The sequence below is a fragment of the Mytilus californianus genome, unplaced genomic scaffold, assembly GCF_021869535.1.
Source record: "Mytilus californianus isolate M0D057914Y unplaced genomic scaffold, xbMytCali1.0.p SCAF_15, whole genome shotgun sequence".
Lineage (NCBI taxonomy): Eukaryota > Metazoa > Mollusca > Bivalvia > Mytilida > Mytilidae > Mytilus > Mytilus californianus.
The window spans coordinates 18,872,666-18,888,227 of NW_026262637.1; the positions used below are offsets into that span (position 1 = coordinate 18,872,666).

General features: G+C 31.6%; 1 protein-coding gene across 1 annotated transcript in view; it reads right to left on the reverse strand.

Annotated features, from left to right (window-relative positions):
- Positions 1-10,970, reverse strand: part of LOC127725584 (xaa-Pro aminopeptidase ApepP-like) — a 38,580-nt gene extending 27,610 nt beyond the window's left edge. Inside the window, exons 1-8 of the mRNA XM_052232656.1 lie at positions 10,877-10,970; positions 7,583-7,674; positions 6,911-7,006; positions 6,321-6,393; positions 5,860-5,964; positions 4,385-4,486; positions 3,674-3,820; positions 2,375-2,470 (exon numbers count right to left, since the gene is read on the reverse strand). Of these exons, the coding sequence (XP_052088616.1) occupies positions 2,375-2,470; positions 3,674-3,820; positions 4,385-4,486; positions 5,860-5,964; positions 6,321-6,393; positions 6,911-7,006; positions 7,583-7,674; positions 10,877-10,910 (745 nt within the window). The 5' untranslated portion in view covers positions 10,911-10,970. The remainder of the gene's footprint in view (positions 1-2,374; positions 2,471-3,673; positions 3,821-4,384; positions 4,487-5,859; positions 5,965-6,320; positions 6,394-6,910; positions 7,007-7,582; positions 7,675-10,876) is intronic.
- Between the last annotated feature and the right edge of the window lie 4,592 nt (positions 10,971-15,562).

Below are 15,562 nucleotides of genomic sequence, written 5' to 3' on the forward strand. Positions count from 1 at the left end.
CAACCTAAATTCATAAGAGATCACTAAATTTAATTGGGTATAAAATTTGTTCTATTGATGTTTTTGGAAATCTGAGACACGCTTTTGAAGATAACTGGTCAAGGAACAACATGTGTGAAAATCAGACATATAGGGGCACCCATCTAGGAGTTAAATTCATTTAAAACTACATTTTCATGACAAAAATGAATGTGTCACAATTGAATAAATAAGGATTTTCCTACTTGTACCCCATTAACTTCAATATAATTCACACATGTACCATTGGGATATTTCAGGATTGGCCTTTAATCATAAATCAATTAGGTTTTGACCAGTAAGAAAGTATTCAATTTCAGCAATTCTAAATATATAGAGAAAATGCACACCCTATGCATCAAAAACCAGATCTGGCGGGAGATGTTATTTCGTTATTGACCTTGTTGTAAGTCAGTTGCTACTGATATGGTCAAAACGCCGCCCACCATGATAAACCTTTACTACTAATGATATCAGAAGTTTAGTTACACATTGCATTTACTTTTTTCAATATGGATTTTATTCATTTAGTACATAACATAATATATTTTGTTTTTTGATTGTTACAAAAAGTAAGTTATGCATGTGTACACAAAATGATCAGTTGGTCAGTTTAGGGGATCCTTATGGGGGATTTTTAAAATTGTAATTGTATACAAGGACAATATGGTGTTTTACACAAAGTAGATTTTGTTCAATTTTGCAGTTTGAAAATGAAATATTTAATTTGTATTTCTTTTAAAAAGAATTCACATCTAAACATTCTCCTCCAAGAAATTCCAGTACATTAATTGTTATACAATTACATTTGTTTAATTTCTGTACATTTATATTTTGATTCCCTCTATATCTCCAAATTGTTACTTTGTTTTTTTTCTCCTGGCAGCTCCATTAATGAAATTAATGAAATGTAGTTTTATTTGGAATTCATTATCTTCATTTTTCCATTAATCCCTAATCCACCTCTTATTCGTGACTGTTATTTGTATTGCTGGTCAGTGGTCATAAAGCTTTCAAATGATTCTATTGAATAACCACAAAGTACTGCCCACATGTTCTTATCTTGTATCAGTCAGACACTGCCTTTGTTTATAAAACTAATTATCATCAAAACTCATTAACAGTTCAAGATATGTAAATGAATTTTTCTTCTGTGGTTTTGGAATATTAAGAAGTAACAAAAACAGCTGAAAATGAAATTTTCATAAAATTAAGTTGCTTTTGTATTGTGCTACCTTAATCCACCATTTTCTACATAAGGAAATGCCTGTACCAAGTCAGGTATATGACAGTTGTTTTCCATTCGTATGATGTGTTTGATCTTTTGATTTTGCCATTTGATAAGGGACTTTCCGTTTTGAATTTGCCTTGGAGTTCGGTATTTTTTGGCTTATTTTTGGCCCCTTTTTGGCCCCTAATACTTAACTGTTGGTACCATAACCCCCAAAATCAATCATAACCTTCCTTTTGTGGTATTGAACCTTATGGTAAAATTTCATAGAGATCCATTCACTTAAACTAAAGTTATTGTGCAAAAACCAATGTGTCTTCGGACGACGACGACGACGACGACGACGACGACGACGCCAACGTCATACCAATATAAAAATAAAAATTTGTTGCGGTCGTATAAAAACCAATCTTGTTTTTGTATTTTTGTTATTTAATTTTTTATTTGATTTGATTGCCTAGCATTCTGCATAACATAACATTCTTTGAGTCAACAAGTATATTTTGGGGCAAGAAAAGGAAATTCCTTGCATCGACTTGTACCCAATTTATTATTTTTTTATTGGGTTTTCCATTGAAAGAGTTGAAAAATTTGTTTTTAACAATGATAACATACTGAACTATGGAATATTAAATATTATAAATCGGAGAGAAAAAAACAATGCACGCTTTAACCTATAAGTGTTCGAATTACGATATTATATTTCTATGACATTTACGTATTTAGTCTTACCCTTCAATCGAGTTTGAAATAATGCAATTATAGAAAAACATGAAAAGCAAATATCGAAAGTTGATTAGGACATTTTGCATAAACCGTTATAAATAAAATGAATAATCAAAGAAGCATTGCATCAAGTGCAAAGATAAGACATGTTTATGGTGTTTTTGCTAATGGTTTTTTTTTAATTTTTTGGTGATTGTTTTTAGGTACGAGGATTTTTGTCAGTTTTGCAAAATTAAATGACTGGATAAAATATAAATTCAATATATTTAATCAGTTAGAGTTGTTAATGGAAACAGGGAATGTGTCAAAGAGACAACAACCGTAGTTTAGTAATGAAACAAATACTGTCTATTTTTTACTGTAAAAGTGATTGTTGAACACATTACTGTATATACTTGCATGCTATTTCATCAACGCCAGTTACTACTAAGACGTCTACATTCTTTATTGTCATTTCCTTGCGAACATCCTTTATTTTCTCCTGCCATGTACGACCTACATAAAATATCAATGCAAGTTTTATTTTGATCTTATTCGTCATATGATCTCATTAGTATCAAAATTTAAGTATTTTATACACTTCATAGAAAAATAAATCAAAGATTATAATACCAATAAAATGTCATAATGCAGTTTTAATGTATGTACGTGGATTAAACAGTAGATAATCCCCTTTTGCAGTTTTATATAATTCCATTGCAATATAAAATTCCATTGCAATAACCTTGGGAAATTCCTATTTTTAAATCTTCAGATTTCTATCTTTCAAACAGATTGTGACAGCTATGTTCAGGGTGTCTTTTTTACATTCACATCGAGTTTGAATTAGCATCGAGTCTTGATTAGTATCGAGTTTACATTAACATCGAGTTTAAATTAGCATCGAGTCTAGATTAGTATCGAGTTTAAATTATCATCAACTTTAAATTAGCATCGAGTTTATATTAGCATCGAATTGAATTGGTATCGCATGAATAATACTGACTAAAACATCCCAACAACACCAAACTTCTAGATGGTAATTCAATAAGAAATTCAGCACGACATTTATGAACGGGGTTCCTGAAAATTCTTAATCATTCCCGTTAATTCTCTCCATGTGTTGATTACTAAATATACGCCGAACATCTCATCGAACAGGTAGACTAGATTCACTACAATACAATGAAGTTCGTGTAATTGATTATGATATTTAACTAAACGAACTGCATTATATTCTAGTCTACCAACTAAAAGTGATCTTAATTATACTGAACTGTTCTTGGCTTAGGAGTGTATTTCAAACTAAGCGATTTCAATTTCTACAAGTATTACTTAATGTTGATTAGTAGTCCTTCTAGGTATCCTACGACAGGTGCTAACCGCTTGTGTGAAGTATTTTTTATAAAACCCAATTGGTCGACTTTTGCCAAGCTCCAAACTATCAAGCTGCATATTACATGAGCTTTCAACTTTAATTTCCCATAAGAACACATGTTTCAGTCTGTACTAATATTTCTCTAACAAAAAAACTGTAACAGCTACACCAAAATGTTATAATATGTGTCCAAAAAGTGTATGCATCAACAACTTATCGTGCAAGGTATGCATAGCAATTCCTCAGTTGACAGACTTTATAACAAAATAGGCAACTCAATAACTTAAAGTCACTCTATGTTACGTGGTTTATACTAACTAACCGAAATATGCAATACATACCAGCATACTTTATATCAAGAGCATTGAGGTCTTTAGAGGGACGAACTGATCTTGAATCTGTCCAGATTTGGTCGACTAAATCATTATCAATGGGCAACAGTCTGATCTTAAATGAGGATAAAACTGTATCGAAGTTTCTCCACCAAACTACAATAGTTCACTGACAGTCTGCTTATTTTATTCGTGCACGCTCATAAACATTAATTGTTGAGCATTGAAAATGTGTATTTAATAGCAAACCTTGGATGTGAAACATCTTATAATTTCCTATAACGTTTGTAAACTTTTTTCTTAACGTATGTAAATTTTGTACTGTTTGTGTCTGTAATTAAATCAGTTATACTAGGATAACTCTGATTTCTTTTTCCGGTTTAGCTATACTATTGGGCTTTCAAAGAGACATTTAACGTCGGAACGCGTATATGGTTTTGCCACTGTTAATTTTATTGTATGTTTTGACAATAATATATATGTGATTATAGTCATTATATATGAATGAACTTCCAATTAAAATGCACAGTGAAATATCTCTCATTATTTGCGTCTTCCAAAATAAAAATCTTTTACAATTTTATTTTCAAGACAATATTACTATATTATCATGAACAAGCAGCTTTTGTTCCCGCAAGTTGGGATTTCTCAAAAGCTATTTTGCATCATTGACATAACTGATGATGGAAACAATTAAAATAGTATTCCTTTATATTTTACCTGCATTCATGTAACTTGGAGCAGAGCCTACATTTGTCTCTCCTTCTATAGTCTGTAACTTCTGTATGATCCAATCTGTGACTGTAACAACCTCTGGTCCACCTTTATACAATAATAAAATGGAAGTATGTTGACCCTTTTTGGTAAACTTAACTGTATATCAACACTGATTGGTTGATTGCCGTTTGGTTAATGTCCAGTGGCTTTTTTTTTATTACATTTCATGACTATATTAACACATCATATAGATATTGTGAAACATATTGCAGGATGTGATCTCAAACTGAAATGCATGTTATCAAAGACGCCATGAAATCACAACGAATTTTATTTACGGTTGAAAATTGCCTTTCGTGTATAATTTCAATGGATAGTTTTTACATATTCTATTTGGTGTTTGGCAAATGTATCTTATCCTTGCTTGTATTTTTACTGTGGTATGGTGTTTCGAAACTTTGACTATAATATCTCCGACAAACAACCCTCAGCGCCTCGGTTCTGGTATCTTGGCCATGATTGTTCGTTGGTGTTTGTATTTGTTTGTGGGTCTATGTTTTAGTATGAGTCGAATGTTGGTGGTTGTTTTTTGGAAATTCCTGTGTATTCTTCTTGTGCATTATTTTTTACCAAAATGAAGACAAAACTAAATTCTATTTTCTTTTTGAAGAGAGTTATGGATATTTTCTGTTAAAACACCGACGAATTTTGTAATTTATTGTTTTTTTAAGCATAAAATAATTCAGAACAGTTCAGTATATATAACCCTTTCATGCAAATAAGCATAACAACAAAAAACATCTAGAGGCCAACATATCATGGTCTTCAACATAAGACAGATGTCTTTTCATAGAGCCAAAATATACATAAAATGACCCAAAAATTTCCAAAACATATTATGTAAATAAATATAATAAACTTTAGAGCATTTGATCATAGCAACTGTATACAGTTCATAAAGGACGAATTGAGCTAAAGACCTCAAAAATCAAAAACAAATCAGCTGGGAAAAGTCCAAAAATGAAACAAATAGTGAAGAAGCTTAAATTAAGTTCCTCGTATTATTAAACAGATAAGAGTAACGATAGTAAGATGACAGGATTCTCACTTCTCACATTGTAACCAACAGTTTCAAATCGTATTTCATACCGGAAGACTTATTCACTATACAATGATCTTTGTAGGATGCTCATCCAATGATAATGGAAGGAGAGAAAACAAAGTATAAATCAAATATTTAGGTTAATTTTGGTTTTATCTTGTAATAGATATAAAACTTCACGTTATTTTCCAAATTTTCTCTCTGGTAAAGAACGGTTTTTATTACAATAAACATACAATTAACATACAACTTATTTATCTGTTTTCTGAACATTATAACGTTGTATCATTTATACCACTACAGTGCACTCGATTCATAACTGAACGAAACGGTCTATATGGTTACTTCAACTTAACTGAAATCTGCTTTGGCATACCTTTTCTAAAAATCTCCCAGTCACAATCATTCTCCTTCTCAGCTTGTCTAAAATGTCTACCGTCCGTCCACAGAGCAGCACTAGACCTTGTTACAACGGCTATTCCTGAAAATGAAATGGTCTTATCTTTTTCAACAGACAATCATCCAAGGTTACAATCTGCTTATTTATATGAATGGTGAAAACATATGTTAACTCGTACTCTCTATCTTAACAGTAAATATGCTTAGTCATAGGACGTTTCTGGAATTCAAAAGTTCAAAAATGATACGCAGATTTGTTTTATTTTCTTTCCTATTTTTTTTTTTTTTCCTTCTTTTTTTTTACAAAATAAATAAATAATCTTACTTGCTATTAATGAGACGTACAAAGTTGTATAACTCTTAGTTTTTTAATTAACTAACTGAAACTTCTCCTTAACAGTATTTCTATTTAAATCACGGTTTGAACTTTCATGTTACCAAAGTTTGCTGAAAATCCAGATACTGCTTGTAGACGTTTATCACATTTCGCAATGTTGGACGAGCCAGGGTGCTGAAATGTTGGGAAAATTTCAAATTACTTCCATACATACAGTGGTCATTAAAATAAATACGTGACATAACTTAGTACTTGACTTCACTTGATAAAAATCCACAGTCAACGGTTTTTTCTATTTTCATTGTTGTTAACTTTTCGAATGTCTAATCATATTCTGTTTCCTCCTTTATCAGTTTCTTTAAGGGCATCTATGTTTATATATTTATATACTTAGTTAAAGGTACTTGTATAAAATAATGTCGAAGTATAGAAATACTTTTTTTTACGGAACGTCTTTTAGCTGCGAATATTTATAAACACATTGACTTATATTCTGTGCAATGGACCACTTCAGAAATGGTGTTGCATTATTGGAATTTTACTATTTGGAACGTTCTCATTGGTCCAGACGTCATTTACGAAGACACTGAGACTGTTTGTTTTTGGCCTTCATTTCTACTACATTTAAGGTTGCACTGCTGGTACATTAAAACTGTATTATATGGTATACATTGTTACATTTCATACTAACCATGTGTACATCGTCAGCTGTAATTATGTAAGCATCTATATGGTATTTGTCAAATAGTTTTCTTACTTCTGACAAACGATTGGATGTGACGCTTTTCTGTAAGAAAATATAAAGGATGGTTGATATATTGGTACAACTTTTTTTCTTTCATGATAAAAAGAATGGACATGGGGTGTCCATCATTGACACAAAATCAGTATTTGCACAGCAAAAACACAGCGATGGTTCGCTTGATATTTACATATTGTTTCCAAAGTAAGTGTAAGTTCTTGATATTGCAAAAAACAAAACCATTTATTCATTCTATATTTGCCAATTATATATTTTTTTTTTAATATTTGAATCTCTTTTTTTTAATGCGTTATAAAACTGACGTAACATAAGTACGGATTTATGAACAATATAACATATCACTGAATATAAATTCCTAAGCAAACTTAGCTTTCATGTAGGTTTATTCTTCACATTGTGCTATCGCCTTTGGAAACCTTTAATTTATTTAAACATCTACTTTAAATTAGAAGAAGTAAATACAGACAGATGACTAATGTTTTAATGAGTTAGATTCGTTTGACAGAAGAAATTAGTATTAATTTACATTGTCGTTAATTTCTTATAATAACGTGTGTATAGATAATATACGATGACAGTTTGAATACTATGTTGACTTACCGTTACACAATTCTTTCTTTTTAGGTTATAACTTTCTACTGGGATCGAGTCAAAACGCTGTTGGCTAATCTCATGTCCATTCGTAACAAAACCTGAAGTAACCAAATAACAAAACTCAAACAATAGACGTTAGACAATCTTTTATGTTTAATTAAAAAACGTAAAACGTAGAATGTATTTTTCTTTATAAATAAAATAGAAAAAAAACAATAGAACTCGTATAAGGATTTTTGTGCATATGTAGCACAAAGACAAACTAATTTCAATAAAAGAACAAAGATACCAAAAATATCAGTATAAATTAAAATAACAAAATTACCGAACTCAAAGGAAAATTCAAAACGGAAAGTCCCTTATCAAATGGCAAAATCAAAAGCTCAAACACATCAAACGAATGGAAAACAACGGTCATATTCCTGACTTGGTACAGGCACTTCTTTATGTAGAAAATGTTGTATTAAACCTGGTTTTATAGCTAGCTAAACCTCTCACTTGTATGACAGTTGCATAAAATTCCATTATATTGACAACAATGTGTGAACAAAACAAACAGACATAATAGGTAAAGATGTCAAAAATTGGGGTACAGCAGTCAACATTGTGTTATGATCTTAATCACTATAAAAACAAACAAATATGTCTACAAAGAAAACAAACTGGCATATAAGCAAAAATGAAAGACAAGAATACAAAAAATGACCATAGCACAATGACAAAATGGCGGGATGTATATGTACCGAGCCACGCCAAAAGAATATTACCAAAAAAGGACTAAACAGTATAGGTTAATTATATACAAAGACAAATAAAAGAACACTATAACACGTAATTAAGATGATAAACAACGTCAGTACCTAGAATCTATACTTCAAGACCATCATGTATTATTTGTGAAGTTGATACGGAATATTTATCAACAAGGTCTTGGTATGTTCCGATGAACATTTTTTAGAAAAAGGACGAGACGTTCTTTGACATAACCCTGGTTCATCAACTTTCTACCATTCTACAATAATTCGTATGCATATGACCATTCAAAGTTAGAATCAAACCAGTTATAAAACCTATATCAGTCTTACAACATTTACCATTAGAAGAAATTAGCACACATTGCCCAAAAAGAAATGAACTATTTTCATCTTTGGCAACTTAATATCCGAGATCAATTTTTACAAAAGTTTTTTTTTTTTTTTTTTTCTAAAATTACATTGTTAACTGGAGTCAAATTTGTTCTTTAACCAAACTACATGCTTGCTGTCACTTAAATTAGAATATAAAGTTGAAAAAATCATTAAAATGAAAAATCATGTTTGATATTTTGCCTCTTTCCGTTGCCACACTATTAACGAACAAATTGACGACAAATTTAATAATTCATGGATATTTGGTAAATAGGCAATTGCTACAAAGCGTTCAGATCACAAACACGTGATTGACATCCCCAACCGTCGTTGAAAAGGTGAATACGGCTAATGCCGTCACATTCACCAAATGAGGTTTAAAACTTGTTTGAGGTCAGTTGTTACAGAAACTTCGGGTAAATAAATATTTATATTCTGGTTTATGATTCCAGTGGCCATCAAACTTTTCACTTAAAAAGAGAAAATAATCTGAAATAAATGGATTTATAACTATCGATTCATTGACTTCTGTTTGCTTAATGTCCAGTGGTAAACATGTTATGTATATTCAGCATGACACGAAATTAAAAACAAATACATTCAAAGTTAATAAAAGATAAATTGTGCGTACTGTAGAATTGTTTCTGCTGTCGAAAGATAGAGCAAAACAAATACCAAGAAAACAAAATGTGTTAACCCCCCTTACCAAAAACGATCACGGTTCACAGAGTATTCTAAATATTATTTATGCTTTCTATATCAGTAATACTTGTACATGACATCTGTGATACAAGTAAATATCGACCATTAATAACATGTTATTATCATGTACTCAAGTAAATACTAAATAGATATGTTACATTATCAGTTTGTACAAGGCCGTTCGATATACTTCCGTACACTAGTTACCATATTATGTATGTGTGTATTCATATATTAAGTCAACAAGTTATTGCACTGAGGCCTAGACGGGGATTCAGGGCTGTAAATTCATCTCCAAACAAGTATCTGAACCAAAGGAAAGCTTGAAGCCTTTTCGCAATTCATTATACTTGCACTATTTTACTTTAATGCTCTGCACCAGTAACAATTTAGATGGAAAAACATATAAAAGAATAAAAGACGATCAGAAGACGCCAAAGTGACAAACATTACAAAATGCCATGTATGAGAAACATGATGTTTCAATATTAAATAGGTGTCCAAAAAATATTTCAAGCTATAAATCGTCCCGACTATAAGTATAAAGCACCAGACATACTGCAAATCCCTCAGTACTGACATATACAAATAGACTCATCTTTAAGTGAGGGAAATCGAGAGCATTTAAAACTACATCCTAAAACCAGATCAATTCAAATCGCTGTAAGTATTGCTATTTTGTGAACATTTCTAAAGTGCTGAAATATCATGGCTTCAATATATACACTTCATGTAGGTGTCAATAGTCTTGCAGGTACTGTTTATCCCTTCTGAACACTTAAATTAACTCCCCACTTTTTTCGTGGATCGCATTGTTCAATCTTTAGTTTGCGTGTACTTTTTTGTATGATGCCTTTTCTCTTATTTTTCTTCTTTTAATTTGGCATGTCTGTCTTTTGATTGATTGCCCAATTGGTATCCTCTGCATTTTTTTTTTATTTATTTATGTAAATCGGGTTTAACCTCAAATTAAATACATGCGTCATCTTTATTTGTGTATATGAAAATAAGGAGATGTAGTATGATTGCTAATGAGACAACTATCCTCCAAAATTCAAATGAAGTGGAAATAAGCAATTATAGGCAACTGTACGACCTTTATAGTCGGCTATAAAAGATATGATTGAATTATTAAGATTTAGAATAATATAAGTATGGTGCCCTATCTGACGTCTAAGCAACCATAAATTAGAAGAAGCACCTTTCCCTTTCCCCCTTTTTAAAAGTAGCAGTCTACCACCTCTCTGACGAGTAAAGGCTAGCACAATGCTTGACAAAAGTAGTTGTATTGTCCACGTGATAAGATTGTGATGAACGTGTTGCAAAAACATTCCGTATTTTCTACACGTGATTTACTACATTTACACACGTGTGCATTTACATAATGCATTGTAACAGTTATGTTTTAAATCTAAGTCATTTTCAAGCATAATGCTACTTAAGTTAAACAGTATATAAAATTATTACTTACAAAAGAATATCAATAACCAGACGAACTGCGTCATATTTAATCCGTATGATATAAACGCTGTGATAGTGGTTTAAATGATTTTACAGTCCAGTGACTCGTAGTTTATAGTGTGAAGTTTCGGACATACTTTACAAAATACGATTTTTTTTATCTGCATTCTAATGGTTCACTTGAACTTTTCATTATCAATTTCATATGCACAAAGTGTATTTCTAAATGTATGGAAAGCTTGGAAAGCTTGGAAAGCTATAAAGGTGTTTACTAAAACTTGACACTAACAGTATATTGATAATTTTCATATCTTAACGTACAATGAACACGATGAACTGTCAACGTATATTTGTTCCACCTAACAGAAGTTCCACTGGAAACTTTGTTATAAAAAATGTCATAATATTTGTTCCTGATGGAACAAATATTCTATATCATTTATTCCGTTAGGAACATATACTGTAATATTTATTCCAGTGGAAATAATATTCCAGAATATTTATTCCATTCGGAACTAATATTATGAAGGAACTTCTATTTCGTGACAGAACTAGGGTAACGATGCTGGTGAACTGTCAATCTTCCAGGTTACCAACTTACCATTCGCATAGGTATAGGTACACTTGTTCTTCAATTGATACATCCATTTTAAATTATAAACATTGGGGGGGGGGGGGGAGGGGGGGGGGAGGGGGGGGGGGAGGATTTCAAGTTGTAACTTGCAAATTATATAACAATTATACTAAGGTTACAACTCATTCATGCACAGCTCAACAAAACAGTTTAGACTATTTTTATGTTGATGCCCTCTACCAATGTCCAGGACTACGGAGGGGGTTACATGAGCGCTCAGAAACATATTTAACACCGCACATTCATTATGTGCCTGTCACAAGTCAGGATCGAGCCTGAAATTCAGTCGTTGTCGTTGGTTGCTGTTTAAATTGACTAACCGTATTTAGACTATCTTCAAATAAAACTGGTCGGTCATTTCACTCTCTTTCTCCTACGACATTACTGACATTACTTGATAAACCCAAAGCTCTGTTTATCTTGATAAACCCAAAGCTCTGTTTATCTGGTAACATGAACTAAACCTCAATGTGGCATTCAATATATAGGACAACGTGAATGTTTCAAACGAACAGAACATCCTTCTCGCTTCCATATTCTATAAACTTTCAGCCCCTCGAAACCGCAAAGAAACAACATGGACAATTATAAATCAAGATTTATATACTGTTTAAACTTGTGCCGTCTTTGATTAAACGAATATAGACAGCATCGCCCATGGGTCTGAATAACAATAGGAAAATATATCTTAAGCTTCCTCTGTTGACATCATAAATATTATTGATAAACGATAACGTAATCTTAGGTCTCATGAAAAAACTTATTCAACATCTAAGATTAATGTAACACTTGATGATCTCATCTATATTAAAACAATGCATTGTAGACATCATTGTATTATGTAATATGTCTGACATACCAATTATCAAATTAAAAAATATTTTCAAAGAAAGTGATACAATAACTTTTTTTTTCAGTTCACTGTATATTAGTGCCACGTGCGCGTTTCATAATACAGTTATGTCAAATGGGATGTTCTCTCGTAATGATAAACCTTAAGATCATTAAGGGCATTTTCTTAAAATAAAACACATTAACCGAAACATTGATTTTATACACTTATCTAGTATATTTAAGGTAGTATGGGTGTCTTTCGCCATCTTGGATTGTAAATAACAGAGAACTTAAGGTACATATTTTCAATCAAATTAGCAAACTTTCATGCGGAATGCAGATAAATAATGTGAATTTTTATTTAAAAATTTAGAAGATTTTAACATATAAATATTAATAATTTTACAAAGTAAGATTACTTTTGCTTGATTTTTAATGTTTTTAAATTGGCATTTTAAGGAGAGGTAACTCTAAAATATTGTATTTTCTGAAGGAATCTACATGAAATTTTGCTCTTTTATATTTTAGCCGGAAAAAAACGTACGGTGACCCTATCTTTTCTTTTGATATTCTCAAAGCATTTTCTAAAAGCTATCTTCTCGTAATTTATTTTACAATTCTATCATTTAGTTTAGCTTCTAAATAATAATGTTTTTTCCTGTATATTCCATACAAAATGTGTCATTTTGTCACAACCTGAAGCTTGAGAAAATGCTCGTGACCTATCATTTGTATTACATTTTTGAACATATCACAATATATACTACGTTTTGGAAAGTATGAAAAATTCTATCATTTTTAATTTATACTCCCATACCATCTTAATGACTCGATCCACTGCGAAAAACTTGTTTTTACCATCAGACGTCGGTATAGAAATAATTTTCCTTCAACATTAGATTGTGACACATTGAATTGCAGACATAACCATATGACCGTGCTATTACAGGAGACATCAACACGGTTCAAGACCGATGGTTAATAATCGTTGTGAAAACAACCGAAATATCATCCTCCATCGAAAATAAATCGGAAAGAGTGTTGTCATGTTATTAAAGATGCTCTTCCATTTTATCGTAAAAATTAGAGTAAACGGGAGAAATCTGACAAAACAAAACACTTGATGATTATTTCAATAAATGTATGTGGTTATTCGCATACATATAACACATTTTGAAAATAATTTGGATATTAATAAAAGGGTTAATAATACGCCTATTTCTAGGATATGAAATACGCTTCGAGTACTCGCAAAGCGGTTTGTGATCGTACTGGCTGACAAAGCAGCCAACGATGTGCAATGTGATGGTGATAGAATGTAAATTACTAAATACTAGTACATGGAAGTTCTTCAAAAGTATATCAACGCTCTACAGAGTCAAATAATACAATCATATCAATACCATGACACGGGTTATGTTCTTCTCATATATGTTATGATGGTATGATACTAAACCCCTAACGGGAAGGATTGTGCCTGATATTCATATGATGAAGACATAATCTTTCAATCAGTTTAATTGAAGTCTGGAGCTGGCATGTCAGTTAACTGCTAGTAGTCTGTTGTTATTTATGTATTATTGTCATTTTGTTTATTTTCTTTGGTTACATCTTCTGACATCAGACTCGGACTTCTCTTGAACTGAATTTTAATGTGCGTATTGTTATGCGTTTACTTTTCTACATTGGCTAGAGGTATAGGGGGAGGGTTGAGATCTCATAAACATGTTTAACCCCGCCGCATTTTTGCGCCTGTCCCAAGTCAGGAGCCTCTAGCCTTTGTTAGTCTTGTATTATTTTTAATTTTAGTTTCTTGTGTACAATTTGGAGTTTAGTATGGCGTTCATTATCACTGAACTAGTATATATATTTGTTTAGGGGCCAGCTGAAGGACGCCTCCGGGTGCGGGAATTTCTCGCTGCATTGAAGACCTGTTGGTGGCCTTCTGCTGTTGTCTGTTCTGTGGTCGGGTTGTTGTCTCTTTGACACATTCCCCATTTCCATTCTCAATTTTATTTCATGTCTTAGCTTAAGCTTCCTGTGAACATTTGAAGGTACTGTGCATGCATTGACTAACTAAACTACTATAGAGACGATGTTAATATTCCTTTTTTGGACGGTGATGTCCATGTCTGTAGTGACGTTTGAGATTTCAGTGGACGTTATCTATACAATTGATAAATTATTAGCTCGGGGATTCCGTTACCACCAACTATTTTTTATTAACTTGAAACATAATTACTTAATTGGTTAAAATATACAAAGATTTGTTTTGAAAGTTTGACTGTTCATGTAAAAACCTTACTGCAAACAGGATATCACATCCTAATTTTTACGGTGATGTTGTTTATAGAGCTCGTAAATTTAGATACGATGCATGTAACCTTATTGACCATTTGAAAAATGTTATGCTTAAAAGTTATCAATTTAGCAATGTAGTAAGATCATTGAATAGTATTTTTAACGGTAATAATATTGAATTTGAAAACATAACTACATATAAAGTGTTGAATAGTTATCCACACTTACGATCCTACAACCTGTCGATACTTATATTTAGGCATAAAGGTCATGTTTTTCTCAGATTGTTTATGACGCGTTTACACTAAATCCGTTCGATGTGTACTGGCTGATATTTTAGTCTGAGAAAACAAGGTATATTTATTATTTTGAAATTAGCTTTGAACTAGCTTTCAGTAACTGCGAGTAGTATAAGATTGGTGTGTTTTTCTTTGTTGTTCTTAATAATCTGATTGGTTAAGCCATATCCAACATCCAACTGATTTTTACAGTGTTTTTTTTTCTTTCTTAAATTGTGTTATTATACAACTGTCCCATGTAAAAGGAGGGTTAAGTGATCACTCTTATGTTTAACCCAGCCATATTCTGTATATGCCTATCCAAAGTTAGAATTGTTTTAAATTTTGTCATGTCAGGGCCTTTTAGAGTATAATAAACGGTATTAGTTTTTGCTCATTGTTGAAGGTTATACTGTGAACAATAGTTGTTTACATCCTCGTCATTTGGTCTCTGCTGGAAAAAAAGTAGTTGTCTCATCACTTACAATCATACTACATCTTCTTGTATTTTTACGCAAAATGTAGTATGAAATTGAATAATGAGAATTATCAAATCTTGAATTTTATTCAAGTCGATCTATCTTTAACTAAATTACAGTCCGTTTTGTTCCTTTTTTCTTTCTTTCTTTTTTAAATTCGTAAGTTCTTA